The 12,816-nt window shown below is 43.2% G+C and overlaps 1 protein-coding gene across 1 annotated transcript in view; it reads right to left on the bottom strand.

Moving 5' to 3' along the window:
* Positions 1 to 1,065: 1,065 nt before the first annotated feature.
* Positions 1,066 to 12,816, bottom strand: part of LOC124391628 (ephrin-A2-like) — a 95,044-nt gene continuing 83,293 nt past the window's right edge. Inside the window, exons 2-4 of the mRNA XM_046858321.1 lie at positions 11,642 to 11,934; positions 6,712 to 6,777; positions 1,066 to 3,668 (exon numbers count right to left, since the gene is read on the bottom strand). Coding sequence (XP_046714277.1) covers positions 3,547 to 3,668; positions 6,712 to 6,777; positions 11,642 to 11,934 — 481 coding nt within the window. The 3' untranslated portion in view covers positions 1,066 to 3,546. The remainder of the gene's footprint in view (positions 3,669 to 6,711; positions 6,778 to 11,641; positions 11,935 to 12,816) is intronic.

Here is a 12,816-nt window from a genome sequence, read left to right as displayed (position 1 = left end):
TCCTCTCAAGGTTTCTTCCTTATGCCATCTCGGGGAGTTTTTCCTTGCCACAGTTGCTCATCAGAGACAAACATACTTACAAAGAACATATTTATGTTTAATCACCACATTATCTGTGTAAAGCTGCTTTGAGACAATGTTCATTGTTAAAAGCGCTATACAAATAAACATGAATTGAATTGAATTGAATACATTATATATATATTATTAACCTAATAATAAATATAGACCACACACACACACACACGTGCACACACACACACACACACACACACACACACACACACACACACACACACACACAATCATTACTTCATTAAAGAATCTTGTTTTTCTACTAAACACCTCTTGAATCAGACTGATGATATTCTTCTGTATGAACCAGGATGTGTTTACTGACTGACTGAATGTAAACTAATGTTTATTTTTTATTTATTCTTGAAAAAGTGCAAGTGTTGTTTAATTCTATTTTTCATCAAAGGTTTTCATTTCTCTCAAACCTTCTGAGGTGTATTTATGAAGGATAGTCAAACCTGGCACTTCTGATCATGTGGAAATTATTTCAAGAATTAAATCGAAATCGTTATTTAATATACAGTATTTATTATTTTTTTTACTTTGTATTTCTGAACATGTATCTGCAGATTCATCCTCCAGCAGAGGACTCGTGATCGCCGCTACACTACATTTATAAAACCCTCCTGATCTCAGATTATCGGCTCTGGATAAATGAGTCATTAATCACATTTCTTTAATTTTGAGCAGCTAAAATCTATATTGTACAAACCCAGTAAGTGGATAATAAGGTCATTATACTTTATGAAATTTGATCCTGATCACATATTACTTTTAACATCATAACAGTGTGTGTGTGTGTGTGTGTGTACATGTGATACCATGTTGTAATGAATCTGATAATTAGATATTTTATGAAGTTTTATTTTGTTGATGAATGTTGTCTCTGGGCTGTAATGAAGGGTGTAAGATTGTATAAACTGATGTATGTTATAAAGATGTTGCAGTGTGACTGCATTTCACCGCAAACATATTCAGAGTCAGAAGAAATTCTACTATAGACAAAAAGCTTTATTTTAATTGTTTCCATTTTTTTTCCTGTAGCTTTCCTCTTCCAAAACATTGGAACACTTAATAGGAATGCAAAAATGTTTCATCCACATGACCTTCAAATAAAAATGATCTGATGATACCACCATGAACGGTTCTGTAACATAAAAAAAAAAAGAAAAGAACTCATTACAGGACTACATGAACCTGAATGTGACACAAGCAGGAAACAACGACAACAACAGCAAACATCTCTAGACTGGTTTGAACTGGTTCCGTCACTGCGCTAGTAATTCAAGGGTTCTACATCGGAACTTCATATAACATGAATAATGTCCACTGTTTTTTTTTTGTTTTTTGGAAAAGAAAAACGTAAAAAATAACATGGAATAAAGTAAAATATAAAAGTTTCAGCTAGCATTTTAAAAAAAGTTATTTTTTCCGACTTGCCCGTGTTCAGCGCCTGCTCTTCCACAAAATCTTTTCATTCCTTATTAACATTTTTGTACAGTCACAAAATTATTCACCACACACAGAATCCCACATTTTATTTCTGAATATTCTCCTCTTTCAGAATGAAAGCGTCCACTGGAGCAGAAGTGCTACTTGAATTCCTAATTCCTCCTTTTACGCTTTGAACTTTGAGGCGTTTGCTCACTCTCGGGCGCAACTTTAGTCCTCCAGGCCCGAGGTCAGCGCTTGTTCTGGGCCGTTGCAGGAGTGAAAGTGTGTACAGGGCGTGGGTTAGTGCAGATACAGGAGATTCATGTGGAGCGGCTCAGCACGGAGAAAAAGCATCACATTCAGAAACTGGGAGATAGAGAGAGCATCCGAGAAAAAGAGAGTGAGAGAGAAAGAGAGAGAGACAGATAGCAGTCGGGACAATTAAAGACCTGAAACACACTAACACTTCACCAACACGGCATATCCATCCCTGCCCCGCCCCCTGCCCCGCCCCCTGCCCCGCCCACCGAATCCCCCACCATCACTTGGCACTGTAGCTTTGTGACAGATTTGTTTTCAGACTGAGCACCAGTAATTAAAAAAAGGCATTTTGTAACTGGTTAATATTATTTTCTAATCTACACAACATTCTTTTTGTATGACAAAAAAAAAGCTGTCATAAAAAAACCTGTATTCTGATGCGAGTCCCTTCCTGTGATCTCGAGACCCTCGAGACCTCTAACCCTCTTCCCTGCTAAAAAAAACAAAAACAAAAGTTCAACTAATGTCTTTGGCAAATTCACAGAAAGACGTTCCCTTATTGTTTTGTTTTATATACACTAAACCAGTCATTTTATTAGGAACACCTGCACAATTAACCAATTAACCAATTAACCAATGAGCCAATCGTGTTGCAGCAGTGCAGCGCAGAGAATCCTGCAGGTGCATCAGGATTAGAGGAAATGTCTGAGCGTTTTAGAAACAGGAAGGCGACGGTACCACAAATAACCGCTCTTTACAACCGTTTTGCACGGAACGGCACCTTAGAACGTCAAATCTTACGGTAGATTGGATACAACAGGAGAAGACCAAATCATGTTTCCCAGAAAATAGAATCTAATACAGAACTGGAAAAAAGCGTTGCATGCACTGGTTGGTGTTGGTGCAGGTTTCCTCTGCTGTAGCTCTTTTAATCCATTAACTGAAGCTCCAGTCCTGTATCCTCGTAGCTGATTGGATAATCGCACAGATAAATATGTGTACAGGTGTTTCTAATAAACCGACACCTCGTGTATGGTAGAAAAGAAACAGGACTGAAACAGGACTTATTTTTTTTCACGACTGACAACATCCTGTTTCTCTGAAATTCCATCTACTGGGCTTCATTTATTTTTTATTTTTTTATTTTTACTACATCCACTCTCGTTACTGAAGCATGCTGAAGCTACTTCCTGCATTCTTCTTCAGATCTCGATCTATATATTTCTTTCTTTTCAGTGAAGGCGCTGGGGATTGTTCAGAGAAAAGTACACATGCCCTGCAAAATGCACTCGTTCTCTAACCGCTGTACAGTGACTGCATCCACAGGATCGATGGTGGTTAGACGGGTGGTTTCTACTGAGGGGCACGTCGGTAGACACAAACACGCAGATGTTCCAGATGCTCGTGAGCAAAATCACAGAACACACTTAGCCATCTGTAATTAGTGCATGACTCCTCCCCCCGCCCCGCCCCCTTTAGTCTTTTCTTATATTTCATAGATTTTATTCCCCAAATGAGTCTTTTCTCAATGGCAGTCTTGGATCATCAGATGAAGATGATTTGGAGAAGATGCTCAGAAGTGAATGAACGATGAGAGTATATTTAATAAACAGTTTTTTTTTTTTTTTAGCTTTTTTTTCTTTTAGGATTCAGGTGTGTATGTCTGTATATAGTGTGTGTGTGTATGTGTGTGTGTGTGTGTGTGTGTGTATATGATTGTGTGTGTGTGTGTGTGTGTGTGTGTGTGTGTGTGTTTTGCTGTGAAAAGCCACGGTGCTAGGAGGAGCTGAAGAGCATGAGGAGCGTAAGCAGCAGCAGAATGAGACACGGGGACAGGAGGTGACCGCTGTTGGTGTCTTCAGTCAGAAACGGCTCGGGCGACTCGTACACTGAGTCATCTGTAGGAGGAAAAGACACAGTGGAGAGAAAAAGAGAAGAGGATGTGAGTCAAACGTACATTTTCATTTGGGAAAACACAACCCTTGAGGATTGAAAGCTGGTCTCCATGGAAGTGACACTTTATTGACTAAATGCTCTTGTCTTGGATGACCCAGATTAAGTGGGAAAGACGAGCGCAGCGATTTCGCTGTCACTTTTGCGCTATGCAGATTCCATCAAAGAGCATCAGACGCAGCGCACACGCACGTGACGGCTGTCAGATCCAAGCTGGGTTTGTGTTTTTGGAGACGCACGTGACTGCAGAAAAGATCACCCCGTAAACACGCCACTAAAAACCTGTAGATCTCTACAGAAACACGGTGTAGGCGTCCGACTGTACGTCCCGTCCTGCTCACTGCTCGCTGTGTTCACAAATGCCTCGGGCTCCTTTAATTCACACTAATGAAAATTATTGTTTACGTTCCACTTAGTACAAATTACACGGCTGCTACGATTACAAAACGCCAATTTCAGGCAATTATTTTCCCAGAAAACATCACGAGAGCGCACACCTGATTGCTTTTGTTATTGAAATCCAAACAGCAAAATATACACATGATGTAGTTTGTGATTAATAAAGTTCTCATGTGACTTTATTGCCTCTCGCACACACACACACACACACACACACACAAATTATAATGATAATAATAATAATAATTATATTATACATTTCTTGTCCTCTGTATGTACAGTGTATTCCATCATGCTGTTCCTTTAACACTTCTCATGTGCACACAGTGTCGGATACAAACTCCTTCTCCATTCTGCTCCTTTCCCCGAGTTCCCCTTTTGTCCAAACTGAAATTTCACCCCATTCCTGGGGAATTAACGTGAGGTCTGGGGCTGAGATTAACCCCTGTCTATGCAGTGAGATTACGACTCGGCCCTGGCAGTGAGCGTGAAAATAAACAGAGGTGTAGCAGACTCGTCGTGCGGCATTATGGTAATGGTGCGAGCTGAGCTGGCGGAAAAAAAGGGCCAGGTGGGTCGTATAATAAACCGCTTTCACGCCAGGCGTCCCTTCTTCTAACGTTTCCTCTCCATCGCTGATATGCACATACGAATACGACGCTTTCAAAAGGACGGCAGGCCTTTCTCCCCGCACCGCGTGGAAATTCAATTCAAGACAGTGCGAAATCCGCACACACCTCGTTGAATAACGTATGAAATTCAACTCCTCGCTTTGCGCTTATCAATTCAAAAAGACCTCGAGTATTCACAAAGGAAAAGCACTTGTCTGGTCGCGCATGCATTTTAAACGACAGTCCGAGCGGCTTGTGAAGTGAAATTGTTTTGAAGGCCAGGGTAGAGAGAGAGAGAGAGAGAGAGAGAGAGAGAGAGAGAGAGAGAGGAAAAAGAGAGCAATCGTAAACAGATAAATGGCAGAGTGAGAAAAGGATCATTTCAATTTGCATGTAATTGTCTCGAATCCTCGCTGGAACTGATGAGCTCAGAGCGAGTCCGTTTGTTAACAATTATATTAGAATAATGGGCTTCTGCCCTGAGCAGCTTCTCCTCCAAATTTATAACCTGCTCTAAAAGCACAACTCTCGGAAATGACTCTTTTTTTAAAATAATGCTAGTGCAAATATTGACCAGCTCCTCTCCATGCTCAGAGGAGTATAATGCATTCCTCAGGCTCTTGTATAAATACGTGTAGTGCTGCTGCTAACTCCACTGTCACTCTGGCTCGTTTCAGAGCTGCCCTCCAAAGCCCTCATGTGAACCGTGAACCGTTTCTGAGAGTTGATGTTGTGCAGGTCTGAAGAACCTCAACGCTGAACTGTTTACTGAAACCTGGCTTAACATCTGCATTTTCGGCGCTACACTGATGTCCTGAGGTCATGAGTTCAGTACGAGGCTCTGTCTGGAATGTGGCTCTAAATTAGTGACGAGTCCTTCATGAACGATTCCTTCTTTTTGAACATTTGAACGCTTCATTTTGTTCATTTTCTACTGGACGCGCATGAACAAAGCATCGCGAAATCTCCGTTCTTTATGTAAAACAAACAGAATTGAGTAGTTCATCTCTCGACCCTTTCAGTCCGAGTCGTTCGTTCTTTTATCAAGTGACTCCCATAGACACCATGCAGTTATATATACAGAACATCGTGTATATAAATGTTCAGAACTGTAGTTAAAGTCGGTGTATGTAGACGTGTTGAGGCGTGTTGTAGACGTGTTGATCTGATTATTGAAAATGTAACATTTTATTTTATTTCTGATCAAAGGAACAAAATGAACCAAATGACTCAAAAAAAGATTCGTTCATTTTGAAGAACCGGATTCAAATACCCGAGTCGCTAAAATGATCCGGAAACATCACGACTCTATTCCAGTGTGGAGAAACTTTATTCTCTCATGGTTTTAGTTCAACTTAAACCTATTAACAAGGTTCTTTTTGACGTCCAGTCATCATCCAGGATAAACACAACGTTCCAATCAACATTCGTCTACTATTTACACTCAGTAGTGTCTACATGTGTCCTCATTTTCTCAGAACGTCGATAATGTAACCGCACACGAGCCTCATAAAACCCAGGTCATGAAACGTGTCACCTGCTAGCATGTTCAGCCAGGGTTTATTCAACCAAACACCTTCTGGAAGATTCTGTACACAGCAGAAAGAGAGAGAAAGGAAACCCCCTCGTGGCTCCTCGGTGGTGTGATTAGTGGAAGGGTCAGAGCTTTCGGATCGTTATCGGACCCTTGTCAGATAAATAGCCTGCTACAGAATCTGCCCAGAGGAGCGTTATTATATTCGTGGAGTTATGACTGTGCTCCCGAGAGCTTGGACCATAAAGTGTGGATGGAGATCCTTCATATAAATGGCCAGGGATCGAGCGTGAGATTATAAATCAAGTCTGATGATTCGGATGGAGATGAGGGAATCCGGGAACTTGTGTTCCACATCATCGGGCCATAGCGTAAGCAACACTGATGGATGGAAAAAACCCATCACAAGGAATTAAAGGCTCATAGATTCATGGACATACTCACTTGTAGGCTTGACGTACACTCTGAGCTTCAAGCAAGGCTTTCCAGCAAGGTTTGGATGAGGAGATGCTGCGGAGAAACAGAGTGACAGATACAGATTAGGGCTGAAAATAGCTTCATACAAAAAAAAGGCTACACAGGATGAAAAATACGCTGTGCTCAGCTGAAAGTATCTCAAAACCAGAGTCATTAATACTTCGTTGACACACTGTTTACACAAGTCCAACCAACAAGGCTGAGATCTTCACCAAACTCTGCTCTCGGACGTCTCAGGCATTGAGCAAATCCAGCTCAACGTCTTCAACATCGAAACTCTGTGACTCAAGTGTAAAGAACAAGTCGTCTCTGCTTGTCTGGTGACCATGTGGCCGCACACACACACACACACACACACACACACACACTTTATATCTTGTACCACACGCCATATGGCTTTGTGAAACATACTTGCGCCCGGCTCACATCAGATGTTTTTTTTTCCCCACTGAGAACACAAAATGAAAGTCTTCACATGTTTGCTTCAGGACATTTTTCTTTTGTATTCCACAAAAACTCCTGCGTTCCTGCTGTTCAATGGCTTTTCACGCTAATACGCCTGTTCTGGTGAACTTCTCCGTAACAGGTGCTCTGGTGTCACCAACACAGAATTAAAGAGAAATAAAAGGAAAAATCCACAACACTTGAATCAAAACCTCGTCCCTGCTGCTGATCATCTTGAAGCAGCCTGACGGAGATATTAGAGGATATTAAAGAACATACATGTGTTCCCCAAAAGTGCAGGTTTCTCCCTAATGAGTGAGTCAGTGGTGATTATGGTGAAGAAAAAACTCCCTCAGATGGCAGGAGGAAGAAACCTTGAGAGGAACTGGACTCAAAAAGGAACCTCATCCTCAATACCGAATGTCCATCATTACAGTTCCTCGTTGTTGAGGTTTACAGTGATGCCGATTAGATGCAACTTGTGGTTCTGAGCACATTGTAGCAGACTGTTGACATTAATTACAGTCTAAATCCATCCTCAAAGCTCCTGTGTTGCTTCGTACTTTCATGGATCTCCAGGCCGTTGAGGTGAAACCATCCCCAGCCCGGTTCTGGTTAGATTAAAGAATATATGTCTACAAAATCAATTTTATCAGATGTATTCAAACCACCACAGAAAGGAGATTAGCACATTAATGCATTAGAGTTTGAATCTGAAGGTCATGAGTTCAAATCCCACACCAAGCTGCCACTCCTGGGTCCCTGAGCGAGGCCCCAAACCTCTGAGCTCTGAATCAGGACGTCTGTTAAATGCTGTAAATGCGAATATAAATACATAAAGGTGAAGAATGATGAATAATACTGAGAAATAGAATGAAAGAGTGAAAGTGAGCAGTGCAGAGTGACGTCTGATCTCAGCTGCTCGACGGCTCTCAGCGCTGGATCTTCTAACCTTCTAACCCTGAGCTGCTCTTTCCAACTGAGAACCAGGATTTCTGTCCATACAAAGACAGGAATGTGACAGATTTGACCCTGCAGCTGGTCCCCACGAGGACACGGCAGAAAAAAGTGGAAAATCAAATCAAATCCAGAAAGCTTGATTTTAGTTACTGATGTTAAGGTTTGGGTGAGATTTAGGTGTTAAGGTGTTAAGGTGTGTGTGTGTGTGTGTGTGTGTGTGTGAGAGATATTAAAATGAGATACACAGTTTGAGTTAGTGGAGAATGTGTGCATGCATTTTTTATTTGCAGGAAACAATAGAAATGATCACACACACACACACACACACACTCACACTCACACACACACACACACACACACACACACACACACACACAAATAATGACTATGGCATAGGCAATACGAATGCATTTTACGAGTAAGAATTATGTGGAGGCTGTCCGGGTGTGTTTATGGTTTAGCTGGTGCTTTTATTTAGTTTTAAATCGTCTCACACTCTTTTCAGGGTATTTGCATTCCAGACGCTGATGGAAACACCCCATGATTAGCATTTTCTTTGGAAAGTTTTTTTTTCTAAATATGGAAATATGGATAATGCATAATTGCAAAATGGGCGTTTTGCATCTGTTTGTGTGTGTGTGTGTGTGTGTGTGTGAGACTGCCACAGTTCCCATTCGCCCTCTCAGACTGGGTGAAAGTCCTGGGGTGATGGACAAGTTCTTTTGTTTGAGGATAACTAAGCTAAGCCTCCTCTCGCCTGCGCCCTGTTCCTCTCAGGCAGCCCTTTTCACCCCGTAACCCCAGGGGCCATGACAGCTACAATATTGGTAGTAGCCAAACACTTCTCCAAAGGGGGGGAAGTGGGGAGGAGAGCGTGCTGAAAAGGCGGTGTAAGTGCTTCCCTGCCCAGGCTGCTGTCGGGGACAAAGGGCACACAAAGCCCCGGGCCCCGGGGCCGAGCGGCAGGCGGAGAGCTCAGGACATTAAACCCGATTCTGGACACGCTGAAGAATCGCCTGAATCCCCCTGAAAACTTAGAACCATTTTTCTTTCTTCGTTGTTCACCCTCTCCGTCTCCCGCCTCTCCTCTTTCCAGGACTGACAACTTCCCGTGGAGGGGAATAAGTTCTGTGACGCCCTGCTGTTTGAGGGGGTGGACAATTTGTGCAAAACCCACTGCACCGCCCTCCCCCCCAAGTCAAAATAGCTTTCTATCTCTTCGTGGATAATAAGCAGTGAAATATGGAGTGGTGAGACAGACAGTTTCGTCAGCTTGGAGTAGAACTGGGCCCGGGCTAAAGCTCGACTTAGTTTTTCTGTGCTTGGGTAGTTTACGACTTACGATGGAGATGTTCTGATGACCCCATTGTAACTTTAAATATATGGTAAATTATGACATGACCTAGTCTACCCAAGAGTCTTACAGAACGGAGAACAGTACGGTGTAGTGAACTGGAATTTAACAAGAATTAAACTAATTGCATCATTTAGTAAACTTACAGTACCGTACTGTAAAAACTGTACAGTGTATCTGTAGGCAGTGGGTGCGTAGACGAGCGCCGGTTCGCGAGTGGAGGACGGATCATACGATGGTGTGTTTGCCTTTAAATATTTGTACAAACATTTATTACCACTGTTGCTATCGTAAGATTGTAAAATCATCGTCACTCAGGGGACCATCTGTAAATAGAACATAATGCATTTAATGAAATGCATCAAACGGAAAGAGGTTTTGGAAAGATTGTTCAGGAGGTCAGGTTCTGCCCCGGCCACAAAGTCTTTGGATGTTTCCCACTTGCACACAGCAGAGCTTTACAAGATGTGCATTTCCAGCTTGCAAGTCTATCGGTGATTAAGGACAACAGATGGCAGTGAGCTTTCACAAATGACCGCGTTGCCAGTGATGATAATAAATGCGCTTTTAGTCCACAAACGAGCCATTTGTACAGTGGAGCTTTTAGGATCAAGTGTCCTGACACATAATGAGCTTTTTTTACTGCAGAGCCATAAGTTGTGTTTCACCAGCGTTTCAGTCTCTGCTTCACCAGGAGATCGGCGGCTCTCTGGACCAACACTGAGCTGTATCCATTTAAGATGAAACGCCATATTCAGTTTCTCTTTTCTTCATACATTAACTTCACCTTCTTCTCAAATCCTCTTAGCTTAGAAAAAAAAACAAGAAAAAAAGTGGAGAAAAAGAGAGAGAAAACAAAAAAGATAGAGAGAGTTGAAATTGCCTCATTAATGCATCGGGCATGCTGCCCTCAGCTTTTCCCTTTTGCCTAGGCCCAGCGGGAGCCCTTTTTATCAGGCCAAAGGACACCTTTCGCCTGGGCCATTAGCAAAACTGGGACAGATTCACCCTGGCAAATTCTCCCCCTTCACGAGCCCTGAGAGATTGCAGGTTGAGGATGGAGCAGGCAGAGGGGCGTACCCGCTGTGACCTTGGCACGCTGAGCACGGAGCATCTGGAGGACGAAGAATCAACAGTGAGTGGTGTCCGGTGCCACATACCCCTCAGGTTAATGGCTTTTAGCTGTTCTTGTCCAAAAAATGGTAATGACAGCAGACTCGAAGCTGCCGGAGACACAATTACTCCCATCAGGAACCTCCCCGACAGCTAAATATGATTTGGCCAATCAGCATAATTTGGAGAGCGTTCCGCTTGATGGCGTCCGTAACTGGTTTGCACCCATTCAGCCCTGTGTGGCTAAGTGCTGAGCTAATGGCGTATGTAGTGTTTGACAAATCGACATTTTCATCAAGCGGAGAGCTCCTGGATGCACTCGGAGCAACGTGGAGGAGAAGGGGTCAGGCGGAAATCTGACCACGGGAGGTCCTGAGGGTGGAGAAGAACTCACCTTGATTGATGTCGCATTTTAAATAAACACAATCCGCAGCGATATGCACAGTTTACAAATGTTTCACGTGTCAATGTGAGTGAAGGTGAAGACTGTGGGAAATGGGAGATCACGACACAAACAGTTCGCAGGTATTAAACGGTTCGGCAGGAAAAGGACCCAAATGAAACTCCAGAGCATGACCTGTGAAATAAAACACCCATCATCTGCATGTGCTCACAATCTCATCTGTCCTTCAGAAACGAGCATCAGGCAAACATAATGAAAAGATGTACAGAAAACAGCTCTGTAATTTCAGGAAGGTCAAAACCCCCCCCCAGGTCTGTTTACCGCACGGAGGACATCAGTAACAGATCTTACTGCATTATTTCACTTTAACATTTATTATTTCAGACAGCAGCCTGTAAGATCTGTCACAATAACAAATACATGTATGGATCACTGGGGCACATGTTACTGATTACACTGCCCTGTGAAATGCCACATTCTGAAACCTGCACCCCCAGCGGACCTTCTCTTTTGCCCCCTGGACCCTGGTTCCTGTAATGTGAGAACAGATGATTAACCCCCTGGGGCAACAGCTACACCTGGTCTGGGGTGAGGAGTGTTAGGATGAAATGAGATGTACTCACAGATGTAGTAGTACTCGTGTCCCGGGCGGAACTCGAATCCCAGCGAGAAAGGTGTAAAGAGCTGGAACTTCTCGGAGAACTTGAGTGGTCCGCTGGGGCTCAATGGCCGATTGCACTCCCAGCGCTTGAATCCTCTGATGAGGTGGTTGCAGGTGATGTAGCTGTCATAGCTAACCATGTAGAGGATGTAGCGCTCCATACGCTCAGGCGGGATTGGTGTCTCGTAGTGTGGACAGTAAATGTCCAGGTAGTCATTGATGGCCACCTCCACTGTGTACTCACCATGTACGAATCTGTAAAAACAAAACAAATATTATATTTGTGTAGAAAATACACAATAGCTGCACAAACAAAAAGACATGGAAGACAAGTTCCAGCTGACACAAATCCATTTGCCCAGTTTAACACCTCTAGCCTCTGAAGCGGACTTTGAGGAACGACAAAACGATCTCATCATTCAAGAGAAAATAGCTGATGGCATGTGTCACTTATGCAGGAGATATTCTCAGTGCTCCCTGCGATTGGATAATGGGGCTCGGTGCTGCTGGAAAGGGACTGACTGGAATGACCAAGCAGCATCGGACAGGCGGAGATTGACAGGAGTTCACGGAGTGAGAGCGGCTTCATTAAGTGCTTTCACAAGGTCCACCTCATGGCCGTCTCAGCCGAAATGAGTTTGCTGGCCGCGCCGATTTAGATACAAATTGAGCACCTGCATCTGCCGTGGTGCCACGAGCCGGCTGAAAGACCACTCCAGATTCGATAAAACTATACATCAAATGATCCCATATATAGATTCAGACCTGTTCTCCTGTATATCCTCACACTATTCTTAGACTTTGGGTTAGATTTTAACACCACTTCGCAGTTGGGAAAAAAAGTGATGAGTCAAGGTCTCTTTTGAGGGACGTATTCTTATCTCGTCTGCCTCGGGAGCTTTATGTGAATGAGACGTGACAGCCCCAATGGAGGGATCTCAAATAGCTTGTTAACAACACGGCTGACAGACTTGCTCCATACCCGATGCCTTTAGCCTGGGAGGATCGGAAAAGCATGTCGGGAGAGACTGCGCTCAGAAATCGCATATTCAATTGGATTAATAAGGTAAGAAAAAAATGGCGCATATTTCCACCAATAAATAAATGAACGTGAAATGCTGAAAATGTGAACGCGAA

The sequence above is a fragment of the Silurus meridionalis genome, chromosome 9 (genome assembly GCF_014805685.1).
Source record: "Silurus meridionalis isolate SWU-2019-XX chromosome 9, ASM1480568v1, whole genome shotgun sequence".
Classification (NCBI taxonomy): domain Eukaryota; kingdom Metazoa; phylum Chordata; class Actinopteri; order Siluriformes; family Siluridae; genus Silurus; species Silurus meridionalis.
The sequence above is the reverse complement of the archived record's forward strand: the minus strand, read 5'-3'. Positions and strand labels throughout refer to the sequence as shown.